This window comes from Dicentrarchus labrax, unplaced genomic scaffold (assembly GCF_905237075.1).
Source record: "Dicentrarchus labrax unplaced genomic scaffold, dlabrax2021, whole genome shotgun sequence".
Taxonomy (NCBI): Eukaryota; Metazoa; Chordata; class Actinopteri; family Moronidae; genus Dicentrarchus; species Dicentrarchus labrax.
The window spans coordinates 11206873-11226633 of NW_026136705.1; the positions used below are offsets into that span (position 1 = coordinate 11206873).

The window sequence follows — 19761 nt, forward strand, 5'->3', positions numbered from 1 at the left end:
TTGACATATTCTTTGCGGCGGAAGAATATTTTACCGCACTGCGTCTAGAATTTGCTGGAACCACCCAGAGCCACCATAGCAACAGGAACCTTCCCCGAGCTTCTGATTGGACTGTACGATTGTTTGTTTGACCGCCGATTGGTTGCTGTGTTACTGTAAGTATTGTTTAATGAATACGTTACTTTTATGACTATGTGCTTATAAAACAGGCCTGTTCCCGAATTATACAATACCTATAGACAACATCTTGTGTAATTCTAGGCCATGATAGTGTAGCGTCGGTATTATACGTGGATATTTCCACCTTACTTCAAAATTTAATATCATAACCATTGTCAGGGCTTCCTCAAGTGTAAATGACTATGCGTTTATGTGACACGCAAGAGGGACGTGTGCAGACATGAATTCCGCTGAACGTGCCAGTTAACAGATGGAAACGTGCTCGGCAAACATGTGCTACCAGCTGTTGTGACAGCAGGGTAAAGTATTTCGGGCCAACAAGGAGATAACACTGCTAACTTTACCCGCCTGATTGTATTCACTCACAGTCCTTATCCACCCGAGGTTTCTTATTACACAGGCCATCTAAATACAGAATATATTTATGATTTATAGCCAGCCAACATGAGCACCACTGCAAAATATGTAATTTGATAAAGAGAATTTGCTGATATTGGTTATCTGACAGTCACACAGTACAGTCACGAGCACAGACTGTATGGCCATGACATTAATACTGAAACAAGTGATGTTTGAAACCCAGAGAGACCATATTTGGTTGGCCTAAAGATATACTGTATATAAGTGTTCTGCCAGATGTCATTTAGGCTTGTTTTATTTAGGTGTCTTTACTGAAACTACACGTTAAGTTGTTGCTGTGTGGCAGCACTGACATGTTTGTTTTAATTCTGCTTACCAAGACATGCTGTACAGAGAGCAGATTGTTGAATAATCTATGAAAAACGTTTGTATGGCAGAAGTAAAAAGGACACTCACAAGCAGTTAATGTACAGCGTTAACACAATTCTCACACACTCTTAAAGCCTCTCAGCATTTGGTTTGCTTACAAGACACAATAGGATTATATACAGAAGGATATTGTTTTCATGGCTGAAGCTCATATGATATCAGATCAGATTATTTTCTATCTTCTTTGTTATTTACTTGAGTAATTTATCCCAACGCACAATGGTAAGTATTATTCATTGTACTGTCAAAGTCACAAGAAAGGGCTTGATCTTGTTCCATGAGCAAAAGTCTAACTATGGCATGATGTCAACGCCCAGGTGATGGGCCTACTCTTGAACACTGATTAAATGAAGTGAGTTTCTGTGATGTTGCTGGAGTGAAGTGACCCAGCTGATTAAACATGATATGAAAACGACTATATAAGATTTAGGTCAGTCTCCAAAGTTGGTTATGGTAACTATTACAGGACTGTGACATGGTCAAGAGTGCACAGATTACTGGCATCTTCAAGTAGCAACCAGTGATTTGACCACTTTATAGACAACTGTAAACTAAATAATAATAATAGCAAAAACTCAGATGGGGGTCTGTAGTCTACTTGGGTTCTATTTCTGGGTCATAGATATAATACAGCTGGGATAGTCCTAATTTATGTATTTGGGTCACAGCATTCCCTTTCCCCACCCCTGCAGCACCCTGTCATATGACACCCAACCCATGATGCACCGTGCTAGTGCTTTCCAGCACAGAGCAGAGCGTCTGGCTGAACTAGTTCAACCTCTGAGGAATGTGTTTGTGCAAGTCTGCTGTACTTTGCCCTGCCCCTTGCATGGAATAATTACTGACTGACTCAGTGTTCCAGGAAAAAAGATCTCTCAAGCAGGATACAGGCCTAGCCGAGTCCCGTGGACGCTGACTATTATCACGTGAAAGAAAGTGTCTGTGGCTTGGCAGAACAAACTTGACGTTGGCTTTTCTTAGAGGTACCCACCTTTGAATTGAATTTACAGATTCATTGATTACATTGATAGCTGCGACTGTGTCAAAGGTTAACTAGCAGAGAGGTTTTTAATGTAAATGTGACTCTTATCAGTGATGGACGTTGACTTGTGTTTTCTTTGACAGGGTGATTTAGGGTGGGACGTTCACTTCCACGTCAACAGGTTTCACAATAAACACGTCACACCAGTTTCACCAGAACAGTTGGGTTACCCCTTCCCTGTTGTTTTCTTGTTGACATCAAGGTCACTTAAGTAACGCTACACATCCCAGAATAACTCAAATATGAACATATGTATTCATCATGATGGTTTCTTATTTTCTCCATAGAATGGATCTTGTGAAACATACAGGCGGCTGCCACTGTGGGGCTGTTAGATTTGAAGTCTGGAATCCCCCAGACCTCCATGTTTTTGAGTGCAAGTATGGATATTAAACTCACTGATATTGTCTCATAATCTTCAATAATACATGTGAGATATGTACATCTAAAATTCATTGGCAGTCTCCTGCCTAAAAATGTAATTGTAACACACAAGCTACATTTTTACGTTTGGATTAAAAATGAACATGAATTCTACAACTATCGTTTTCTTTACTTGTATACTTTTTGGCAAATTAAAAAACTGATTCATGTCTGTTTCTCAAGCTGCAGCATTTGCACAAAGAAACAAAACTATCATTTCATTGTTCCAAAACATCACTTCACACTCTTACAGGTAGTAAACTCAAGCAATACTTTATTCAGTTTCACTTAAAAAGTACATTTTTAGTAAATAAGACATTTTTCTTCTTCCCAGGGGTCAGATAATCTGACCATTTACACCTTTAACACTCACGTTGCTAAACACACCTTCTGTAAAACCTGTGGAGTTCAAAGTTTCTACACCCCGCGCTCCAACCCTGATGGATATGGTATGACCGCTAACTGCTGACACAAGACAGTCACACCATTCTCATGTGTTGTAAACTTATTTCATCATCCTGCTGTTTACTCCAAACTACCTCTGTGGTGTTTACACCAAACTAACCAACCCAGCCTGCTCTTTAATGCCATAGCTTTATGGTATTTGTAGAAAACAGAAATGTTGTGTTCACAATGGGAGATACTAGTGATCTCAGGAAACCACCCATGAAACCTAATATTTTGTATTGATCAAACCTGTATAGACAGGTTGTCAATTAAATGTGCAGGAGACAATGGACTGTTTTGTTCATACACAATTCAATGAGCTGTTGTTGTTTTGTCCCCAGGTGTCGCTCCACACTGTCTGGATCCAGGTACCGTCCGCGGTGTCACAGTGGAGAAGTTTTGTGGGGAGAAGTGGGAAGAAAGCATGCAAGCTCACAAGAGCATCAGAGACATGTCTAAATCTGCAGCAGACACACAGCTGAGAGAAACTAAATAACACCACTCTGATACAAGAATCAAACTTTTTTTATTAGCTGTAAATCAGAAATACTGTACAATATCTTTGAAATAATAGGATAACTTGGTTTTATACAGTGTTTTGACTCAAAACAATAAAGATGTTCTGTTTTTGTTATTTCAAAGTTATTGCCAGTTGTATTTAAGGAAAGTGCTTTTGAAAAAAGGCTACATTACACTGTGAGCAAAATAGCTCATCAGATTTGTAAACAGCTAGTACATTCACTCCGACCACAGTATCTGAGTAGTTAGGCAGCGGGACGACTAACACAGTAACAATCAGTGCATCTGGATGATCTGAACTTTAATAGATCTTCAGGTTCTTGGGTCCTTGTGGGATAATTTGGAATGTGTTTATGAACATGTACCGAGAGAAGGCGATGTAGAGGTAACGAAACCACAGGAGTTGAGAGCGATGGCAAAACATGGCATCCTGAAAAGAAAAGAGGGTTGTTTGAGAGGTTATATAAGCCCCAACAAGATAATTGTAAAATCTCATTTAACAGCAGTAGTATTAAAAAAAAGATCTGTGTAAATGTATTTCTTTTTTTTATTATTTCTATAACATTAGCTTGATGAGACATAATTTCAAACTTTTTCTCCACTCAGCACTTATACTGTATATAGCCTTATTAAAATGTGCTGAAACATGTGCCCTTTCTAATAGTAGACTGTGACACATCTTTGCCAACAAAGTGTCTATTTTGAGGCTTACTTTGGCTTGCCTGTATCCCTGTGAGCCTATAACACAGCAGAGACATGAGGGCAGCAGCCAGCTGAGAGGAAGCTCCAGGAAGGTGGTGTACTTCCTGAGGAGGCCAACAGTCACCAGGGAGAGCAGACAGCAGTCTGGGAGAACAGACAGAGACCCAGTCAGCTGTTAATATGTTAAACACTCACTACAGCAGCAGACAGATAACTAGGCCTTTCTCTCAGGTTGTTCAAATGTTTTTATTATGAAGCAACCTCATGTCACCACACAATAGCATATCTACACCAACTTTATTTTTCTGATGTCAGAAAATAAGACTGGATAACCTGCTACAGAAATATCCCATTATATTACAGTGTTAAAATAGTACTCAAGTTTTCACCCTAACACTTGTCTTGAAGCAGGAGTTTATGGGGCACAAGAGGCTTAAAGCTGTCTAACAGGCAGGGAGTCTTGCTGTACAGCCAGGTGAGGAGGCTTATTACAGTCACATTGGGCCTAATTCTCTGCCGCCTCTCCTGGAGGCTACAGTGAGACCAGTAAACAGGTGAGGTGTAAATGCCTGGTAATAAATAACCAAAGAGCACGATTAATGACCTACTTGCTGTTTTTAAGGTTGCTCGCTGAAAAGGGCAAGGCAGACTGAAGTCATTCTGCTCTAACTAAAGAGTGTGTGTGCTGCAGCCTCGGGACTCAGATGATAATATCTTCCTGCTGTTCAACAGCACAGTCCAACCATTGAGATCTCATATATGATTAACTACACGGACCTGCTCAGCTTGTTCCTTATCGTCCTGTCTATTCAAACATTTATGTGGGTGTGCTCTGTGGACCTTAATGTTTACCAAACTAGCAATTTGAGCATGCCTGGGCAGTAAATATATGAAGAGACAGATTTTAACATCTGCCAACAAAAGAGAGTTTGAAACTACTAACATCTGGAATAAAGCCGTCATATGTATTTTAAGAGGAACATGGTTAAAAAACAAACAAACATTTGTTTTCCAACTGATGTTTCTGATATCCAACTGGCCTCATGCTGCCACCAGCAGACCAAAATGTATATAGACACAAGAATCATGCAGCCCTTTTGGACAGAAGAGGGCGCTGTGCATTAACAAAATACCCAGCCTGAGTCAGTGTTTACAGGACTTTCCAAGGTTCTCAATGAGGACTGGAGAGGTGGTGCTTCTCATGTGAGGACGTCACTCCTGTCTTATCTGATTGTGAAACAGTCTGTGTCTTTAGTTTAAAGTGCTACTTAAAGCTTAATGATTAATACAACTTTTGTTTGAGCACATGTACTTAGTTTCATTGTAATTCACATATCTAGTGGAGACTGTTTCTGCTTGAACAACTGGCTCAAGAATTTTGAGACAGTTGAGACAACCTTTCTAAGAGTGACTATTAAATCCAATCCGTGATACTTTGGACGCAGATTTTGAAAAATATGAACAACTTGAAAGTGTGTCAAACCTACCGTTGGGTACTTGTCCAGTAGAAGCAAGATGGCTGCAAATGGAGAGAATACCAATGTTACCCACAGAAACTGTCAAGGATGTAATCAAAGAGATTAAACAAACTACTGAGAGGGTTTGTGTTGGCAACCTTTACAAAAACAATGTGATGGTTCTACTTGCCAATATGTAACTGAGATTATAGTTTTGGTTACACTGATTACAACACAAACAGATAAGCGACTAGAAGCCCATAGGAAAGGCCATGGAGTGCTGCAGCCAAGCTAGTGCTAAACATCCACTATTATATATGTTGTTCAGGTCTTGTGTATTTTTTGTATAGCAAAAACACGATTTCATATTCTACTGCTACAACAGTAACTTGTCTTCAAGTCTTGGTGGGAGCACAGTCAAGTTTTCCTTTCAAACTTTCATTTCCATGTGCAATAGCTGTTAACATTTTTGACAAAAACAAAACCCAACATCAAACATTGAGCTTTAGAGCGATGTGAAACTAGCGCACAGCCCCTCTGGGTTCCAGCCTAATGGGAATCATGAGATGTGATTTGGAGAGCTCACATCTTATCAACAGATGAGGCCCACAGATTGACAGAGAGCCATATAGGCTTAGTGAGGGAAAAGACCATGACTAACACAGCAGACAATTAAGGCATCAGTGCACCATGGGGACAGCAACATACACTTCATGGTGCAAAACACAAAAAAAAAAACAACAGTCTGATGCAACTTGCTTCATTGGCCTCTCCAAACCAGAACTGCCCTCCCACCTTACCACTTCAGGGACAGGATTTACTGCTGCTCTCTGGGAGCAAAGCCGAGTGCCTCTGAGGACTCTGTTTGGATGACCTCTCAGCTATGTAACAGACCAATTCTGAAAAACATGGTGTGTGTGTGTGTGTGGAAACATTTGGAAAGATTGATGTTGATGCAAGTCTAAATGTTGTGCATTTTCCTGGATGGTATTTTATGATTGTCGAGTGGTTTCTGTGTGCATGTGTAAGCCACACAATATCCCTGAGGATGGCATCTTTAAATTGTGGGATTTAAAAAAAAAAAAAAAAAATCAAAGCTTTAAAGTTCAGTCAGTACCTGACAGCTTTATGGAGGGCTGTGTGATTGCCATGGCCACTCACTCCTCTTCCATCGAAGGTCAGCACCTGAAACAACAAAATATCTCATTGTGTGGGTGAAGAGCCAGAATCTGGGTATCTAAAAGTGAACTGAAATAAACGGAGGCAAAAACAGAGGGAGAGATTTTTCTTGGGTTAGTGGAAGGGTTTCTGTGTCTGACTATGGAGCTGCTTGGCAGCTGACAACTGATATTTAAAAACCTTTTTCTGTTTGCATGCTTGCACACCAGAGGAATAAAGAGAAAAAAAAAATCAGGTCAAAGGGAAAGAAAAAGTGCTTGACTAAAGACTTGGCATTTGGTATGCTCAGGAGTATTCTACCATGACTATGTCCTTAGCTCCCAACCACCACATTTTATAATTAACTTATGAACTTTGAATCTTTTCATTCTTGCTGGCTTGTATATGGAAAAGCAGTAGATTGGCACGGTGTCACAACAAGGAAACAATATAGTTCAGTTTAAGAGCAGAAAAAAGTAATTTAGGTGTATATATTCAATAGAGAAGATGTTTATGTGTGTAGAGAAGATGTTTATGATTCTCCAGTCTACTTTTTGGTCTGGAGGCATTTTTGTGCTGCAGAGCCTGACAGGATGGGAGGAGACGGTGTGTTTGTTTGTCACCTTTGATAACATAAAGAGATCAGCAACTACAGGATAGAAGAACCCAGCGGTATGTAATCATCCTACCTACAGAACTGTGGGTTTTGTTGATATTGCTGCTGTACTTTCTGTTGGTCGGAGCATTTGACTATATTTGCCCCTGTTAAGATAGACAGGATGAAAATTCTTTGATTCTAAATTTGCCACATTCCCATTAGCTAATAGTGCGGAACTGCACTGGGACAGATAAGGATCTGTGTGTAAACACAGAAAAAGAGTCCAAACTTTCTACTGCAGCAGAGGCCACTTCCCCTCATTTTCAGGGAGGCTCAAAGTACAGTCTGAGGTGGACAAAAAAAGACAGCGGCTGACAGGACTATTACACAGACCACAGTAAAACTGGGATAATGAGCAAGAAAGCTGTGGAGCCAAAACATATGGTAAAAACAAAACAATACATAGATTTTGTACACAGAATAGCAGGGAAATTGTGTGTTAACATCAAACAGGAAGTGGCAGAAAAGCCACTACTTTGAAAGGAAAGAATTTAGAGCTGAGCATACCATGTTGAAGGAGTGAACTCTTAGGTGCTTCACAATTATAGAAGAGACCAATGAGACACTCCATTCTGCTTTGGGATCGTCTGGAAGTTTTCTGGAGGGCAAAGAAAGGGATCCTGGTTATCTACTAAGTTACTTAGATACAACAGTTTTTAATGAGAACTCAAGAGCATTCTACACAATGCATTAAACCCACTGGGTGTTAGGCTGAGCTGTCTTATTCTTTTCTGAGCACCAGATTGCACAGTGCAGATTTAACCAGGCATTTGAAAAAGAAAAAAAAGAGGCTGTTGTGGAATGCAAACACAAGGGAGTGCTGCTGGGAAGTCTAGGGGTTAAGGGTCGGAAGGCCCTTAGCATCATGTTCATCTGTGACTGCAGCCTGGAGACAACATGGAGCGTACATCAAACATCACACATGGCCAACTCAAGCTTTAGGCCTTACTAAACATGCACAGACTGCCTTTTCCCCTCAGTTTAGAAAATAAAAGCATTGCTTTCTATGGTTGTTCAATGTCCCACATGAACTTGAGACAGCAGCCACAAAAAATAAAGGGAGAAATGTGCTTAAAAACCTAGTCAGGCAGACTCAGATATGAGGTGGGCCAACATGGTTCACATAAAAAACAAAGTCTTGAAGGATTGCATTTCAAATGGAGCAGATCAAGTTTGTCATGTATCGTTTCTCTGCTTTATGTTGATCAAAAACACAACTAACAAAGGAAACTGACAGGACAGTTTGGAATAGTAAACTGTGAGGGTCTTGGTTCAACGAGATAAGCAGGCAGATCAATGACATGACGTGTTGTTGTACAAACGGGGTAGCACGAGTGACATGCATGTGCATAAAGTGGGGGTAGGTGTGTGTCAACAGTTGTACCCCTCCCCTTTACTGCTAACAATGAGTCAGGACAGTTGAGTTATTAGAGGGGAAGTGATGGATTAGGCCACAAATCTATTGGCTGCCAGTGATGTGAGGGTCAGGCTCTGGTGTAAGGGGTGGTGAGGTGGGGGTTGGCTATGTCACAGGGAGAAGGGGCAGAAGGTCAGGGGTTCAGAGATAGTTTAAAACTGTCTGTCATCGAATGAATGAATAAATGCACTGCTGTGACACTTTGATACCAGTGACATATCATAAGGGCTGTGTGTGGGTTTACAATGACACTGTGAAATGGAATCTTGTTTAGACAAATGTTAAATCATTTTAATTAGTTAATTAATTAATTAATTAATTATTAAAACACAAGGATAATGTCCTAATTTCTGTCTGCTAGAAACAAGTAGAGGATTCTGTTAGAATTTGGCCAAAGTACATGTATATTAAGTACTGAAATATCACGCTGAGCTCACAGCTATCTAACTCTGTTTTTTGAATACTGCATTTTTTTCCCCACTGCATTTATTCATTTATTATTTTAGACGTTTGGCCTTACAACTTGACAACCACAGCTAAGCCCAAGCCTGCAAGGAGGGGTGAAAAAAAGAAAAATGAACAAAAGATATAAGACACCTGACCTTTCTAAAGCAGGATGCAGGCAGAGTGTCAGCTTCACCATGGCAACAGTGCAAAATGTCCTAAAGTAACCTCCACAGCTCCCCCTTTGTAGCTTTGCATGTGGATGTCTAATTGCTTGCAGGCATCTGTATGCAGTTGTTGAACTTTGGCCCAGTAAGGGGATTCTGTGTGTGTGTGTGTGTGTGTGTGTGTGTGTGTGTGTGTGTGTAATGTGTATGTGTGTCAGAGAAGGCTTGTTTAGTCTGGTCACATGGACCACAGGCCTGCGAAACTGCCAGACTTTTGTCCACACAGTCAGATTATATGTCCTGCTGGGAATGGCTGAGATGCCACTACAAACTGACAGTACGCCCACAATATCCCACTGTAATAAGGCAGTTACAACTATAGTAACAACACCAACAGACACAGGTTGTTTCACAATGATTTGGAGACATTTGTGGTTGCAGGTTTTGCCAATATTCACCCATGTTGAGGTAATAAACCCTCATGAAAATAACCATGAAATAATGTTGTTTTGATTGAAATAAGTTGTGCAGAAAAAGAAGAATATAATGTGACAAAATTTAAGTTTGTTGCTGGCTGTGGGAGGCACTGAATGTGAAAAGCAACTGGAAACACACAGCCAGAGGTCAGTGCTAAGGCTGGAACATCTCACCACTATTTACTGCGCCCTGCCATGTGCTTAAAAATCAGCAAGGGCTATTTTTACCACTGATCAATGAGTGCTAACTGCAGCAAATATGTCTTTTCTTTCCAGAGTGATACATGCAAACAGAGAATTACAGGAATTCAATGAAAAACAAAAGCTTTCTGTTTGAGATTGAAGATTTATTTAACTCAACTAAGTTATCATGGATGGAGTCAAATGGTTAAAATGAGAAAGAAATGCAGTGGGTGAGACAGTTGAGAGTTGCCTCAGTTCAGTCTGATGGATAATGTAATGAAGAAGTGGAATGGTTGGATTTGTGCAGTGAGCAGCTATAATCGAGTCCAGGGAGCAGACAGAGGTCAAGCCAGTGCAAGTGGAGCATACTCAGATCGAGCTTGATCACAAAGGCCCCAACATGCACTGGGGCCCCAGATACTGTCAACACAGCTGTCCTATTCAGTGAGCATTAAAGGGAAAATCCTATTTTAAAACAGAATTCACATGTTATTCCTGTTATTCCATAGGCTATGGTTGTGCGTGAGCAAGTCTCACTCATATCATCGTGACACAACTCACACTGCGCGCTGGACTTTTGTTGTAAAGTTGAGACTTTAGCTGTGAAAGTCTAGTGGATTCTGTGCACCACCCTACCCTGGTGAATGAGATAGCAGTACATAGTCACAGCCCATATTGCAAAAGTACAGCTTAACGCTCATTTAGTCTGGTATTGACTACTCATTGCTCATTTCTAGTTTGTTTCACCCGGTTTTATATATATTTGAATATTTTCACTCCACTTGTAAGATGACAATGTTAATTAAAGGTGACCTGTGGAGTTTTCTTGTAAACAAGCATAAACAGCAAGCCACTCATAGAACAACTGCTCCATAACACTACCAGAGGTCAAAAACTCCCCAGGGAACCATTATTTCTTATAACAAGATGATATGAATCGCTTTTGGTCTTATTCAAATACACTGCCAGCATTACATTAATTTGAACCATGACAGGATTTTAAGTGCGATGGCTAACTTTCTAAGGCACAACACACTTGCTGGTTTGTGTTTGCATTACAAAAGAAATAAAACCCAGCTTGGCATACAAACTCAAGGCAAATATTTTGAGCCCACAAAGGTTTTGTCCTTTGATAGCATCACATAAAAATCTCAGTTCTTGAGGCAAGGCGCTCATTTTCATGGCTACTGTGCTTGTTTTAGACTTGACATAATCTTTGATGACTTCATTGTAAGCCTTCAACGCATAACAGATTTGCCTGGAGATCAGAAGCGCAAGTACTGTATATAACCACCTCCAGTCATTATTGTCTAACCCATTATCCATCTAAGGTCTGACAGTGATTTAGTCTCTGTAGTTTAACAGTTATTTCCAAAATAACTAGAGCTTACACAAGTATTGTTTTACAGTTGCAAAAACAACAAAAGTCATGATATGTTTACTATGTAGATCCAAAGTCCAATATCTTTCTTCATATACTCTACAGTTTCCTCATCGACAACACTTTCATAGGTTAATGCAATTAAAGCAGTCGAGAAAATACAGGAATCATAACGGATGAAAAAGAACTTCGCAATTATTTTCCTAGAAAACACTTGGACTATGATGTACAAGCTATTTAAGAACTGTAATAAATGAAATCCCTCACTCTGTGTTTAGTGGTCCAGCAAAACCCATTTATAAGTAGTTTAATGAACATGTACATATTCCTACATTTTGTCCATTTATATAAATGAGGATAGATACAAAGTATCAATATAATGCAACTACACCACAAACTACAGCCTCAAAACAAAAACATATCATTATAACCTACATGCTGGTAGGAATAATTGCAGAGTGTATTTGTTTTAGCTAGGCATACCTAATAAACTGGCAACTGAGTGTAAATGCTGAAATTACTTCGATAAGACGCACTGAGCTTTTGTTTCTATTCAAATGGTCTTTTTTCTATTCTCTACCAAGTTTGCAATGCATCTTTTTCTTACTCTGTGCACAATAAAATGACCATTAAGAAAAACAGGGAAAGGTCAAGCCAAGGATGTACATCTGCACATACTTGGCCAGAGAAGGTTAAGAGCAAAGCCAAAGTGTGGCTAACCATGTACAGACACACAAAGACAAAAACAGTTTGGAATGACCTACATTAGCAGTGCTCAGAGCTTTGCCAAAATGTATCCCACAGTCCTTGGCAGTTGGCTTCAGCAGACATGGACAGAGGAGGAGGAGGAGGAGGAGGGGAGGAGGAGGAGGAGGAGGAGGAGGGGTGAAACAGAGGGAGGGAGCAGTGAGAAGAGAGAGAGAGAGAGAGAGAGAGAGAGAGAGAGAGAGAGAGAGAGAGCGAGAGCGAGAGCGGGGGGGGCTTGGGCTCTCAAAGTGCTGATTAGGTGTGTGTTTTGGGCAAACAACAGAATACACAGAAAGGGAAAACGGGCTACACTCCAGTTCAGCAGAAGTGCAGACAGTACTAAGATCAAAGTTCAGCTATATTCTGTGTGCACAAGATGATAAAACTGTTAAGTCTGTGCGTGTGTGTGTGTTTATACACAGACACACACACAAACAATGTTCTCTAGGGCAGACAACCTGGGCAGGCTGCCAGCTTATTACTGTGAGTTCCAGGTTAGTGCCAGAGTTCATACAGCCTCTCTTGGTGAGCAAACACATAGAGACTCACATGTAGGCAGCCCCGCGGTTCTTAGAAACTCAAAACATTTTCAAGGGAAGTTGCAGGATTGATCCACAGGGGGAAAAAAAATCCTCCTTTTCTACATCACCTCTTACCACTGCCTTCTCTGTAACTTGACCTTGCCAATAGCCAGAGCCTAGAGAGTCTTACAGCTGCATCAACAACAAAATATAGGAGAAAACAGAAGAGCGTTTTCCACAAGAATTTGGAAAACAATGCAGTTTGAAGTTCTACTCCCACTTCTCTCACAGCTTTGAATGTGAAATGACAATGGATATGAGGGAAAGAGCTATAGCTGTATATACATCTTTATATCATTCCATGGTGACAAAAATACAAATATTTTATCATCTCCACTAGACACATGTAAGTCTGTCCACACTAATACTACAGGACCCATCAGCCTAATATTTTTGTCCACATTTTTAACTGTATGTTTAAAGATCTCTCATGGTTGCTGTGATTCACAGTTTTATTCCACCATTGACAGCTGACTGCTCATTCCTCCAACTGGCCCAGTTGGGGCGCAGAGTTCGCCATTATGTGTTACGACATCACATAAGGCAAAAAACAACAATAACCATATGGCATTTCGAATAGCGGTCTGTTATGAGAAAAATAAAATAGCGAAAGCAGGTCACCCGGACAAGTAAAAAGGTAAATTTACTTGTGGCTCAAAAAGTTTCATTTTCATTTGTTGTGAAAGAAAAACCTTATTAGATACTTGTTCCTGTAGTGTACTCTAAGATTAATGAGAGTTAACAAACAAAGCTGGAACGTGCATATTTTCTAACCAATATATTTTCTCAATCCACAAATAACTTGCCAGGGAGGAGAGAGTAGCACCCTTCATTTCACCCTCTACCTCTGGGTGCTATGCTAAAACATTGCCAGCACAAGAAACACTAAAAGTTGAATAGACACATAGGTATGGAACCCCCAAATTACCATCTCAGGCTTGTTTTCAACAAATCTGAACTACCTTGCTCAGTGGCTTCTAAACAATGCGTTGCACCAGTACTTTCATTTAGTTGTGAGGAAGAATCATTTAATTGTTAGACCTCAGTCATCCAAATGTACCCAAATCCCCCTTAGGAATGATTGATATTGACTAGTCCATCGTGACTGCTCAAGCAGGTTGATCAGTCCCTACAGGAAACGCAAATTCAACCAACCCCTGAGACTTCTGCGCAACCTTGGTATTTTGTCCAATCAATGCAACTTTTCCACAAATTTGACCAATCATTATAGTTAACTGCACAAAAGGTTGAGCCATACGTCACTGAACTTACTACATTGTTTCTAGTTGTGAAGATGCAGACATATGTGGTGCAAATGTCTCACATTTACCTTTTCCAATCAGTGTAATTTTATCTTCACTGGAACAAGTTTCCTATGATTTGTAGTGAATTACACACAAAAAAATACTGATCACAACTATTTTAACTATTTTAACTTGCTAAAAAAATGCCTAAAACATTGCAACATGCATCATATTTTAGTTTTAAAAAGCTGCCGTATATTCAGGAATTTTAGGCCGCATGTCATCTAATTTATTTCCCCAGTTACCGAGAGGTAACACATCAGGGCAGCTTTGTTGTAGTGAGAATAGATGGGTGTGATTTGTGATCAACTCTCTATTTGTTCTGACAGACACTGGGTGGTGGGGAGGGGACAGATGGGCTCCAACAGGCCGACATGCTGAGAACCTGACTCCTGAACTAAAGGGAGCATAAGTACATTTTGTTTTTAACCAACAATGAGCCTCAGTTTTAAATCATAATCAAAGTGAGCAATGGATGTGAACAAACATGTTTAACACACAAATCTGAATAATCAACAGTGCAAGCTCTTGTGCGAACACAAACTTGCATTGCAATTTGCATGTTGTGTATTTGGTGCAGACGGTTGCTTACTTATGGTCTATTATGGTGATTCTGGATTCTGGTATCCCCAGCACGGCACAGCTGTTGAGAAGCTCTTGTTTACGCTGAGCTCCTTGTTTGTAGTAGTTTCCTGTATATTTGGAGGACAAATTAGATGTATCATAATGAACGGAAAATATAAATACAGGTCTATATTAGTTATTTTGAAATATCATATTTTCTTTAGCTGTGTAATAATGGTCTTCAAACATCAGTTAAGTTGGATCTAAATGGAATAAAGTGCTGCACTGATTTTTTTTTATTAGTACAACAAACAATGACACCTTTGGAAATTGAGTAGATTCGGTGACAAAGGTTGATGCTTTTACTTTCTAAAAATTACATTTATACTTGCCTGTAGTTCACCAAAGTCACATTTGGCTATTTGGGGTTTTAAGTTGATGGACACCAACATTAGCATTACCTAGAAAGCCTAGTTTCATATTTGTGTGATTTGTATTATTTGATTGTGTTGCTTTACCCATCTTTCTTAGGCTTTCCCTATTTTACCCAAATACAACTCTTTCTAATCACCAGTGGGAAAAGAAAGACTGACTTTCTTAACTCATAAAATAGTCAACAGCAGAGTGATTTAGTCACAAGTAAAACACCAGCAAACAACTTCCTGAATCCTGATTCTAGGCTGACACAACATAGCATGACTTCAAACAGAAATGCTCTTCAGGTAGATTCGCAGCAACATTTTAAACTAATGAATTCATGAATAACGTGGTTAATCAAAACCAGTTTAAGGCACCGCATCTATCAGAATAATACTATGAGTTATTTAGTCAGACACAGTCGCTGTATCCATAGCAAACACCATTAATCCTGACACTGATAATGCAAACACTGTGCTATATAACGGGATGTTCTGCTCAATGGATGACAAAGCAGCGCCACTGTTTTATGAGAGCTGCTGTTTCACTTTCATTCATTCAAGCCTACATTTATCTTTCTCTCTAACTGTGCTCTGACTTATTACCACTATATATATGCAGACAACAGAGTGCTGTCACCGTACCTTCAGACAAACACAGCAAATGGACGCTGGCATTTAACTGAACGAGTCTTATGACTGTTGGCGCGAAGAACATACATTCATCATCCGGATGCGCAGTAACAACCAGAGCTCTGACATCTGCGCAGGCTGTGTCTCTGCTCGACGAAACCTTCATTACGTGTTTCAACGACTTCACCAAAGTGCGCCGATGTCGATAGTAAAGGCATTTTATCCAAATCAAATAGGATAAAACTATGAAGACAGCCAGGTAAACACTCATTATTTTGACCGTTACCGTAAACAATCCGTGTAGGGACAAAAGTCTAACATGCAAATGGTTCCACGTGTAAATAAAAAACACATTATGCAGTCTGTCTGAGATATTTAAGGTTACCCATTCTTCAGAGGATGCTATAAGTATCACATCAAGTCAAACAAAGCAATAGCTGCCCACATTAGTCCCACAATAATGTATTTTACTCACTTGGAGTCCCTGTCGCTTTCTCCGTTCATTTGAGTTTAAATCAACATATTAGGAGAACAAAAATATAAATACGATACAGAATAATCTTCTGTCATATTTAAATAAATATGACCTGGAAAATGTGTAATAAAGTCATATAAATCAGGCGAAATGTGTGTATCTAAAAAGTGAAAATGACAAACACCAGGAACATTACCCTGTCGGAGGGGACTATTTAGCTGTCACACTGCCTCATCCTTGCAGGTATATAAAAATCCAAACTCATTTTTTAAAAGTACTTATCAAAAGAGTCATATAACAGCCGCTTACTTTTACACTCTGGAGGTTTTAGTCTTCTTTGTACATACACATTTATTGAGCAGTAAGAGTACTCTGTGTATTCAACCGAGTAGGGACAGTTTATTTTACCCTGTCAGGACATCGACCGACAAATGCGGCGCAGCCTTCAGTCTGCCTGGTCGTCCACAGCTCATAACCCGCGGATTTACAATCAACAATTTACACATAATTCTGCCCAGGGATACCTTTCTCTCCCATCGGTATATTTTCTAAATATGAGGTGAGTACAAATCGCTAACATGCACAAAAGCAACATGTCTAATTAGCACGCTATTTAAGCGCCCCGGTCTACGCTGAAAATCTGCCTTGCAAGATGGCGACGTGGTTGAGAATTCAAAGGTGAAATACAGGCTAAGTTAGCTAGCTAGCGATAACAACAACATCTTAAACGCCGTGTTACCACACTGAGGTGTTCAGGTAGCATACACTTTTAAGTTGACGTTTATTATTGTGCATGTTTTTGGTGCATTTCCGGAAAAGCTCTCTGTTGTGGAAATAGACCCATCCCCCAAGATAAGCTACAAATCCAATTGCGTTTATATGACAATATAAATATAAAGACAACAATAACAACACACAGCAGCAGTATTTCTCATTGCTAGGCTGTGCATGGGGCCATGAAGTTCGTCATGGCTGCTGGGTTTGCATAGGAATCATCAGAGAGACCACTGTAAATGCTTTCTGAAATGAACTTTATCAAGCTCTTCATCGGGAAACGACGTACGCTGACCAGAAGCAACGTTCATCTTTATAACATCAAATTGCATGCCTTAAACCACGTCGGAAAATACAATTAAAGACTGTTGACGACAGAGGAAGGGGAACACCCAGTATGTACTGTAGCCACAGTTTCGTTTATCTAACGTTACATTCATGCTCCATGTTAAAAGATATGGGACAGGGATACAGCTTAAACCGTATTTTGGTCCATTAAATGAGTCCCATCATGGATTTCTTTGCATTTTATCACAACAGCAGGGATACAATCTGAGAAACATGTTATGTATAGTCAGGTCACAAACCAGGGCTGCAACAGCTGATTCTGTTGTGAACATATTAATATTATCCTGCTTACTCAGTTGCTTTGAGTAATAATAAAAAAGATTCACGGATTTCATGTCTTTCTAAGCAGGGAGGTTTCTGTGACATGAGCTTGAACCCAGGAGGCCTGCTGTTTGTTCCTTCTTTTATTGGGAACACAGGAGCAAATGATGTGATGTTTGTAATGATTGGAACACAATTGGAGACGATTTCCAAAGGAACAAGACTGCATTTGAAAGATGACAAAATCCCCCCCAGCAACATTTTTTGTTTCCTGCTTCATTGACTGTCAGCCATACTGGTAAACATTTGGTCATCACCTCAGAGTACAACTCAAGTTCAGCATTTTTAAGCTTGGGTTTTGTTTCATTCAGCAATGTTATCAATTTTAGTAGAACATCAAGTAATTGATCAAATTCAACTCGGGGTAGTAGAGACTGTAGATACAAGTTAAATCCAGTTAAGAGAAATGGGACAGTAAAAGGAAAACAAAAAAATGAGGTTGTAATATTTTGAGGCAGCTGAAGTTCTGCTGCGTGCTCTTTTTCTTTTGTTGTTTCATTTGCTCCTTGTTGTAACAGTTTGCTTCAAGCTGATTTGTTCTCCCTTAGTTTTGGCTCAAAGCCAAAAGGTGCTGCTGAAAATGACAGCCTCATATACATTTAAGAACCAGATTGACGTAGGACACAACCTTTTGTTACTGCTTTTTTGTTTACAATAAGATACAATACAATGTTATGTCATTTAAATAGAAAATTGTCAGTTTAAAATGTATCTTTAGTTCAACGTAACAAAAACAGCAATTACATTTACCAGCTGCTCTCAATGCGACCCGTTAGTTTTTTCATAAGTGACTTTGTCAAGACACTGAAGATATTTTTAGTATCCATTCTGAAAATGTGAAAGTGGATAAAAAAATGTGGGACCCACCAAACTCTGTGGCCTGTGGACTGAAAAAATAAAATAACAGCTTCCCACCCTGGTTATGGTGGCAATGATTGTAGCTTTTCCAACCCTGAAGTTAGCATCATGTCTTGGCATGGTGGTGAAGCTGTAAATCTCAAAGACGCAGAATAAAAGTGATTGAGCCCGCAGAGCTCAGACTCGTGATGGCTCCCTGTGAAGAATGACATGAAGGACCCAAAAAAAAGAATCCAGTAATATTTGTAAGAAAACAAACATGCAGAGACTTTTCTGTGTGTGTTTAGTAGCATGTTTTTGTTACCCATAAATAATCATACCAAATACAAAGTGTATGGGTTTGTCAGCTGCAGAGTACTTAGATATCACATGTGTTTTCAAGTTGGTTTATTTGCAGAAGTTCATCAGAAGGTGTTGCGTGGTTCCTGGCTCTGTCCTGGGTCCTGTTCTTTGTACATTGCTTAATTTGATCCAGGCTATAACATGATATTAAGCAGCTAAAATACTTGCTTACGTGCTACTTTCCATCCAACTACTATGTTTTTTTAAATGCAATGTGGAGGACTGCTTTATTATTTTATTCGTTAACATTGGGATGTTATTCTGAAGGTATGGCAATAAGAGTGAAAAGTTAAAACCATAATCACTGCTTATTTGATTGGCTTGCATGACATGTAAAGTTAGAGAAGGCACCTTTTTTCCCAAGCTGCAGAGCAAACCTTTATTAAAAACAGGAATTTTTCCAATCAAAAAAATATTCTAACTATGAAATGACACACCCTACCAATCCCTTTAATAGGCAACAGATCGTTTGTAAGAAATGACATTGACATCTATCCGACTCTGTCAAGTTTCATGTGTAAAAAATGTGTTCATAATTCAGAATTTTTTTTCATTATTTTGAATTTACACATTGAATCATCAAAAAAATGTTATGATTAAGCTAACTTTTGTTCAAGCTCATCGTAAGCTAAAGTACTTCTAGATTTGACCATGGAAGTACATATTATTACATTTGCATTGTTTTTTTGTTGTTGTAGTTGTATCAGTTTTATTTGATTGAATTGTATTTTCTATTATGTCACTAAACTAGCATCTTGGTTGGTGATTCTTCAACATCCTGCAGTGCATTTTCATTCAAATGCAACTATTTTGAATAAGCATAATGCTGTCTAAATTGTTTATTAACATATAATGATTCTATGAATGTATGTGCTCATATGCTTATACTGAACCTATCTACAAAATGTTCATTGTAATAAAGTTTTTTCTTCTTCCAATTTTAGCATGATTAAGG

The 19761-nt window shown here is 39.3% G+C and overlaps 3 protein-coding genes across 4 annotated transcripts in view; 2 read left to right on the forward strand and 1 right to left on the reverse strand.

Annotated features, from left to right (window-relative positions):
- Nucleotides 1-50: 50 nt before the first annotated feature.
- On the forward strand, nt 51-3522 carry cenpv (centromere protein V). The gene is made up of 5 exons (XM_051402134.1): nt 51-155; nt 2299-2391; nt 2618-2687; nt 2769-2883; nt 3223-3522. The coding sequence occupies exons 2-5, from the start codon at nt 2300-2302 to the stop codon at nt 3375-3377; spliced, it is 432 nt and encodes a 143-aa protein (XP_051258094.1). The 5' UTR covers nt 51-155; nt 2299; the 3' UTR covers nt 3378-3522.
- On the reverse strand, nt 3389-15995 carry pigl (phosphatidylinositol glycan anchor biosynthesis, class L). 2 transcript variants are annotated; one of them, XM_051402132.1, is made up of 7 exons: nt 15701-15994; nt 14668-14767; nt 7883-7973; nt 6677-6744; nt 5590-5621; nt 4113-4246; nt 3389-3830 (listed from the first exon to the last, which is right to left on the reverse strand). In XM_051402132.1, exons 1-7 carry the CDS (start codon nt 15957-15959, stop codon nt 3702-3704), a joined length of 813 nt encoding a protein of 270 aa, XP_051258092.1. In that variant the 5' UTR covers nt 15960-15994; the 3' UTR covers nt 3389-3701. The 2 variants fall into 2 exon arrangements, with proteins under 2 accessions (XP_051258092.1, XP_051258093.1); XM_051402133.1 differs by lacking the exon at nt 4113-4246 and having other exon boundaries at nt 15701-15995.
- Nucleotides 15996-16570: 575 nt separating this feature from the next.
- ncor1 (nuclear receptor corepressor 1) overlaps nt 16571-19761 on the forward strand; it is a 60294-nt gene continuing 57103 nt past the window's right edge. Inside the window, exon 1 of the mRNA XM_051402136.1 lies at nt 16571-16722. The gene's annotated coding sequence lies outside the window, so the exon portion shown is untranslated. The remainder of the gene's footprint in view (nt 16723-19761) is intronic.

Bases quoted from the DNA above. Each gene is read 5' to 3' on its own strand.
- cenpv (XM_051402134.1), top strand. From the start codon at position 2,300: ATGGATCTTGTGAAACATACAGGCGGCTGCCACTGTGGGGCTGTTAGA. The intron at 2,392-2,617 runs GTATGGATATTA...CTGTTTCTCAAG, and splicing joins CTCCATGTTTTTGAGTGCAA to CTGCAGCATTTGCACAAAGA. The intron at 2,688-2,768 runs GTAGTAAACTCA...TCTTCTTCCCAG, and splicing joins ATCACTTCACACTCTTACAG to GGGTCAGATAATCTGACCAT.
- pigl (XM_051402132.1), bottom strand. From the start codon at position 15,959: ATGAGTGTTTACCTGGCTGTCTTCATAGTTTTATCCTATTTGATTTGG. The intron at 7,974-14,667 runs GTAAGCAACCGT...TTTGCCCTCCAG, and splicing joins ATCACCATAATAGACCATAA to AAAACTTCCAGACGATCCCA. The intron at 6,745-7,882 runs GTATGCTCAGCT...TTGTTGTTTCAG, and splicing joins GAGTTCACTCCTTCAACATG to GTGCTGACCTTCGATGGAAG.